General features: G+C 31.9%; 1 protein-coding gene across 2 annotated transcripts in view; it reads left to right on the forward strand.

Annotated features, from left to right (window-relative positions):
• The window catches only part of LOC145680545 (ubiquitin-conjugating enzyme E2 S), a 33847-nt gene extending 26863 nt beyond the window's left edge, over window positions 1-6984 (forward strand). For both annotated transcript variants that reach the window (XM_081751170.1, XM_081751171.1), the window contains exon 5: window positions 1434-6984. In XM_081751170.1, the coding sequence (XP_081607296.1) occupies window positions 1434-1577 (144 nt within the window). In that variant the 3' untranslated portion in view covers window positions 1578-6984. The remainder of the gene's footprint in view (window positions 1-1433) is intronic.
• Window positions 6985-7660: the final 676 nt, after the last annotated feature.

Consider the following 7660-nt stretch of genomic DNA (forward strand, 5'->3'; position numbering starts at 1 on the left):
TTCGGCACAATAAATAACTCCGAAACTATTCACTTTTGAGCACAGTTCCATATGAACTTGTTTTTTCTTACTTCGATGTGAGGAGTCTGTTCTCAAAATAGTGGCACATTTTTGTAACACCCTATATATATATATATATATATATATATATATATATATATATATATATATATATATATATATATATATATATATATGTCAGAAATGCAAATAACCACTCGCCCTGCTCGAGTTGTTCATCGATGCGGGCGAGTATTTAATATCATACCGAAGGTGAGTAAATAATTTCTATTGTAGGATGTGGTCTAGTAGCTTTTTTTCTTGGACTAGTAAAATTTTGTTACTTATTTGCATCCCTGGTATATATAGTGTTAATGAACTATATTGACAAACTGTAAGAGGTGATTCCTTTATCAAAATAAGAGAAAAAGTTAATATGGTCCTGTGGGCAAAAGTGCATGGTTTCAGAGCTAGGGCTGTCCAAAATCGTGGAAAAGCCAAATTTCAAGAGACCCTATATCGAATTTGAGAAACTGTGGATGGTGGTCCTTATCAGCATAAAGGAAGTTACATCCTTTACGGCATACGCAATCCAAAAATGCATATTTCCTTAGTGTTCAATGGGTTTACAGAGTACTCCATGCAGGGCGAAATTCCCAGACATGCCATCAACCGAATTTTGAGATATACTCTGACTTTGTGATTGGTCCAAAGTAGGCAAACGATAAGCTTTGATAGCAGTGAATACGGTTCTCTTTCAAGCTTATAAATGAAGAAAACATGAAATATACTGTGACGAAATACATCGCATTACATGTTATTCCGAACACAAAAGAACATGGAGCTGCCGGTTCCGTACCCTTCCGACTTCCCTCTGAAGCATTGGATGCCCATTGTTGTCAAGATTTACCTCCTGCCTACTTCTAGACCCTTCTTGAAATCAGAGTGTATCTGAAAACTCTATTGAGAACTATCTGAGAATTACACCTGTAGGGAATACCCTGTATACCTATTGAAAATTGACGAAATATGCACTTTTGAATTGTGTATTCGTGGTTTCCTTTTCGCTGATAAGGACCACCATCCGCAGTTAATGGAATTCGAAATAGGGCCTCTTAAATTTTAGCTTTTTCGCGATTTTGGACAGTTTTAGCTCTGAAACTATGTACTTTTCGCCATAGGTCCATTTGAACTTTTTCTCTTATCTTGATGTAAGGGATCAGCTCTTACAGTTCCTCTGTATAGTTCATTAACAAAGTTTATAATCCGTGTTAAATCGAAGTTCCTAATCCATGCTAGCTATAACCACTCCTTTTTTTTTTCTTTCTTAAGAACTCGTGTACTTTTCATATTGAGAATTCACGTAAGTTAATATTAATTAAGTAACTGAAAGTTAAGATATTTTAATTGCTGTCTCTGTATTTTAACTTCAGCCAGCTAAAGTTCCCAAAGGTGATGTGGAGATGGCGACATCAGCCGAGGGCCCAATGGCCAAGAAACACGCCGGAGATAAGAAAATCGCAGCGGAGAAGAAAAAGATGTTGAAGGATAAAAAACGAACGTTGAAGAGGTTATGAAGAATAAACGCAAGACAAATGAGACTCTTCTACGAGTGAGAAGATTTTAGGAATCTTATTACTTTTTTTTTTGACTTGTACATAAAGTAAGAATAAGAAGAAAAAAACTTTGCATGGCTACTTTGCGTACATTTCGTGCACTTGTAGTGAATGTTGGTGTTGTTTAGAAGAGATGAATATGAGAGAGAGAAAGAGAGAGTTTAAAGACAGCAGTAAAGTGTGGAATTTAGTCTGCGATGGTTATGTCATTGTAGATACCGTGTGATTTTTTTTTTTTCTTTTTGAAAGAAGTATAATAAATATGCAAGAGTTAATGCTATTTAAAAAAGCTAACAAAATTAAAATTAAATTTTACTCATCTCAGTTTCTCCAGAATTTTTTCCTAGTTTCGAATAGAAGTAAAAAATTAGGAACAATATATTCAGCTTATTTCGGCTAATTAATGTGTTTAATATCGTAGGGAAAATACATCTCAGGTTTTTTTCCTGATCTCTGTACAAATAAAAAAGAAATAATTATATTTCTTTATAGTGAGACTTTTTTTTTTTTAATATTAATGTCTGGTCTGAAGAATACTTTTATGTAACGTAGAGAGTCAACAGATTACTTCGTCGTAAACATATTTTTGCATTGTCACGTAATTTACCATACGTATGCTCTGCTGTTGATTTGTGTGTTATATCTGTTGGTTGAAAATAAAAAATGGAAAGTAAAATTAAGAAAAACAGAGGAGAAAATAAAAGAACAGCTAATTTAAAAAAAAAAAAAAAATCTATATATATACACGGGGATAGTTAACAAGGGAATGTAAACTTCCAGTTCTTGTAATTTGTGTGGAATATTCCCTGATAAAGTGATGTTTGATTTGTAATGTGGTATCAGACTTTGATAATCTGCTAGGGTAGAAATATTTTTACTTAAGTCCAATGCAATATATATATATATATATATATATATATATATATATATATATATATATATATATATATATATATATATAATACACACACAGTACCGCTTAAAAGTTTTTGAACACCCCGGATTTTTGTAAGCATCTACTGTGATCCTATTATTTTGGAACGAGAACTTTACCGCCCTGCACGACAGGTACTCCTGCCTATAGCATCAAATTTGACGACAGTTGAATCGAGTTCTGAGAGGCACTACAGTTAATATATCAAATCATAATTCTTAAAATTAAAACTATATATATATATATATATATATATATATATATATATATATATATATACTAGCAGCGTTCACCCCGCTTCGCTGCGGTCACCCCGGAACGCAATAAACTTTGTTACTTAGATAATTTTTACTTTTTCGCTTTCAAGTGATATGATAAAAACCATAGAAGATTGCAGTAAATCTTAACATTATATCGCCTGTCATTTATGTTAACCCGCCCCGCTTCGCTGCGGTCATCCCGGTGCTGGCATATTGTAAAAGTGTCTGTAAAAATAAGCAAATCAATTAAAAAATTTTAAACAGAAGATTCAAGCTATTTTCCGCTGTATATCGCCTGTCATTTATGTTAACCCGCCGAGTGACACGGTCATGCGGGTTGCATATAAATACGTTTATTTTTACCTATGATGAACTAATAACAAAGGATTTGTACGTTATGGACACTTGAATGGTCAATTATCTCAAGACACTGGTAATTAAAAATTAAAGTGATATGATAAAAACCATCTAGGGTCCAAATCCTAATAACCCCCCAAAAATGAAAGGAATTGGTTCAGCCGTATTAGCGTGATGAGCGGACAAAGGATTTTGTACGTTCTCTTTTATATATATATATATATATATATATATATATATATATATATATATATATATATATATATAAACAGTGGCGTATTTAGGGTAGGTTCCGGGCTTAAGCCACCCCCACCCCCCGAAATCTTATTTACTATAGTAAAGTATATTAAATATCTTGCAGAATTTTCACATTTTCAGGCAAAGATCCCCCCAAAAAGTTAGCAAAGCCTCCCCGAAACAAAATCGTAAATACGCCACTGATATATATATATATATTGCATAGTATAAACAAAAGTATAAAAGGTGAGACAAGATCTAGACAAAGAGGGTCAATATACTGACAGAAATTTCAAAGGGAATGTAACTTTCCAAATTTTGCAGTTCTTTATAGTTTGTTGATACGCTAACGTTTAAAACGCCAAAAGTACCATACTTTGAAACGTGCTTAACGATAGTTTCGTATGCTCCATTGTTGTTCGTTGCAATAGTAACGACGAGCATTACATATACGCTTCCACTGAGCGATAGTTGAGCAGAGAAGAATGTATGTTGGCCATCGTAAACAGTTTTCAAAGAATAGCGTTCTTAGCTTTTTTAAAGCCAGCATATCTATGAGGTATAGATAACTGCAAAATTTGGAAAACTGTTTTTTTGTCTTTCAAATTTTTGTCTGCATTGACCCTCTATGTCTACACTTTCCAAACAAAACTAATATCTTGCCTCACATTCCACACTTTTGTGTATACTATGCAATACATACATCAGATTGTCTTTTTTTTTGTTTCAATTTTAAGAATTAAAAATTGACATATCATCTGCAGTACCTCTCAGACCTCAGTTCAACTGTCCTCAAATTCTATACTTTAGACAGAAGTACATTTGATTCAAGGCGGTAAAGTTCTCGTGTCAAAATAATAGGATCACAATAAATGCTTACAAAAATCCGGGGTGTACGAAAACTTTTGAGCGGTAGTGTATATATATATATATATATATATATATATATATATATATATATATATATATATATATATATATATATATATATATATATATTTCTTTTTGGCACTCCTTCCCCTCCCATTCTATGGTATATTTTATGAATGGTTTTTGAATACAAGTATATGTGATTGTAACCCAGTGGTTATGAGAGAATAAGGTTTTAAATTTTTGTAATTGCAGTTTGCAGTATATATGTCTCAAAAACGAACAGCGTAATTATGTAACGATAGGTGAGAGGAAAGTAGTTATTGATTCCAATTATTATCCCAGTCAAATGCATTTTATCATATACTCGATCCTGTGATACCACTAGTGGGACAGTAGTAATAATAATTCATAATATTACATTCGCAATCGCACTACCGGATTTCAGATTGTTATCTTTAAAGGACACTCTAGTTCTCTAACATTTATAGTAATCCGTAAGGATAATGTAATATCAAGAAGTTTTTCTTGTTTATACATACTGGTGTGGCAAATGCAACAGACTTCAAAGACCGTATATTTTATTACGTTTAGGATGTTTTTTATGTTTGTATAGCGCGTGCTTTTTATTCATAAGAAATAATAATGTTTAATAGCTGTTTATTTGTAAATAATGTTATAATTACCGGTACTAAAGTAAGTTCAGCTTTCTGACAAACTTTAATATTAATCAGATATCTTCATTCTTGTGTTGACTTTTCCTTGTACATCTGTTATTGTTTCTTCACTCCATCTGTCTTCTCTTTGATATTATTATGATATTTTATTTAACTTGTATAAATAGTATTGTTAGTAGTACTTTTTTATGTTTGTTCATCTTGTCTTTTTCATAAGAATCTTATGCAGCATTTTTTCTTTTTCTTTTCACCAAATTTGTCATTATTGTAATTTAAATCAAGTTTTCTAAAGTGTATGTTAATTTACAGTTATTACGTTAGCAATAGTGGCGTAATGTGCGGGCTTGACTGCAAACATAAATTTCGGTTTCCCTACAAATATTAAAAAAGAAAAAAGTTAGAAGAACTAAATGAGTTACAATTTATTGTGTCATATTACAGCAGTGAAAAACACAAGTTAATGTACTGTGTATCATTTACTAGGTTATATTATCTGTAGAACTTAACTCAATTATTTAGCAGATAAATTATTTATATTTTAAAATTAAATCTTAGTTTTGTGCATCTTCAGTTTTACTTTAGTTTTTCATGACACACTGTCTGCTCTTCCATGTTTCAAGTATGGTACATATAGCAACAGTGAAAGAAAGGAAAGCAGTTTTCTAGTGTACTGTTCGGTGATATTTAGCTCTACTTACGTGGGAAATTTTGTGCTTTTGTGAACATTTAGATTTTAATGAAGAAATATGATGTACAGTCTGCGACAAAAGTTCTTTCCGTTTGATGAATTAGTTAACGTAAATAACTTCAAAATGGGAACACAATTTGAGTACAGTTTTCAGTAAATTAAAAGGAATGTAATTTTCTGTACGTTCCAGCTATACCACTGTTATTCCCAAAATAAATTTTACCAAACGAAAAAAACTTCTGTCGCTGACTGTACTCTCCTTTTCCCATTATAAGACGAAAAATAGTTTAATTGATTTTTTTATTTTATTTTTTTTTAATTTATAAAGGAAAGGAAAACGGCAAATCAGTGGACTTTCAGGTTCCAACGAATTGTTTGTAGAACTATTAGAGGAATGTTTAATAACAACAATGTTTTGGTAATAAGTTTAATAATGTTAGCAATAACTTCTGAAGATTTAGTAATTTCGTGGAACAACATTATTGTTTACAATTTATGCATAGACTAAAACTTCAGTTAGTAACGTCTTAGGATCTAAATACACATTTTTTTTTTCTAAAGGAGATTACACAGAATAAGTATATCTATTTATATCCATACCATTGAGATCGTTAAAATTCGAGGGAGAGTCGGTTAAAAAGTAGTCAAGTTTCTGATTTCAAACATATTTACACATATAACAGTAAGAAAAATAGTAATTCTGTGAATAGTAATGTTTAAGTACCGTAAACTAACATCATATCCTAAACTACCATTAATAACTTTAATTTTATGAAACAAACTTATATTAAGCATTAATACAATATCTGAAACTTACAATAAATAGTCTTCCTGACAGAGAACGACATGTAAGCGAAATTTTCTAGCAAAACTAAATTGGTTTTGTACACGGGCGTCATTTAAGGTGTATATACATTTTCCTAGGTGCAACCGAAATCTCTCCGCCACTCTCCATGAGTTCGGAGTATATATTTACATTTTAATCAATTTTATAATAAATTAGTCATGAAAAACTTAAAATTCTGTTCCCCCCCCCCCTCCAAGAATCAAGATCTGAAATGGTGCTACTGGTTTTATATCTATTTTTTGGTTTATGACTCTTTTCGTGTCAGCCAGTTTGACTTTACTTTGACTTCAGCGAGTAACCAAATTGACAGTAGTGTGTTGAATTGCATAATTTGCGCTTGCTGACAACCGAGGAAATTTCAAATTTGATAACCAATCAAGATAGCTGCCCCTGACTGTACATAAGTAGTGAATGTTGTGAAGGCACTGCTGTAATTGTAGAATCCACTACAGGAAAACAAAGGTGCTTAAATAAGAAAGTTAAAAAAAATTAAGTAAATATGTATGGTTCTGTATGGGGAAAGAACTACTTCCCAAAAAGCCAGCTAGTGTTTTTTTAAAGACGGTAAACGTTGGTAATAACTACACCGACTCCAGTACAAAACTAAAGTTGGAATTACTGTATTTGATATTTTGAGTTCTTTTCTACATATTACTTAGGACTATCCTATAATACCACTGTAATACATAACCTGACCTTTTTATTCAGAGAAAGGGGTGTCTGCGGACCTCATTCAACGACTGATCTTCCCTCATTGCAGGGCCTAAAGTTACGCCGCTGGTTTAGAAATCGCAGTCAATCATCCATATTGATATATTTTTCGTCAGCGTTTTTTCAAATTTCTGGATTTTGGATTTGTCACGTTCCTTAGATTTTTGTTTTATGTATATATAAAATAGACTACCTGATACTTCAATCCATATTGCGGGCCTTAGTCGAGAATATAAGAAAGTTTTTAAAAATTGAGAAATAAGGAAAAATGGATACAAAATGCGCTACCATGTCATTGTAACGAAGAAATGTCCAAAATATCTTCACATGCCTTTCCTGCAAACAGATGGAAAGTACGCAGAGCAAGAAAGGCTTTAGTATATACTGGGAACAATTTCCTCATTGGTATGATGTGATACTTAATGTATTTTGATCGTATTTTCCCTTATTTCTCAATTGTTAA

The sequence above is a fragment of the Thermobia domestica genome, chromosome 3 (genome assembly GCF_964235325.1).
Source record: "Thermobia domestica chromosome 3, izTheDome1.hap1.1, whole genome shotgun sequence".
In the NCBI taxonomy this organism is placed as follows: Eukaryota; Metazoa; Arthropoda; class Insecta; order Zygentoma; family Lepismatidae; genus Thermobia; species Thermobia domestica.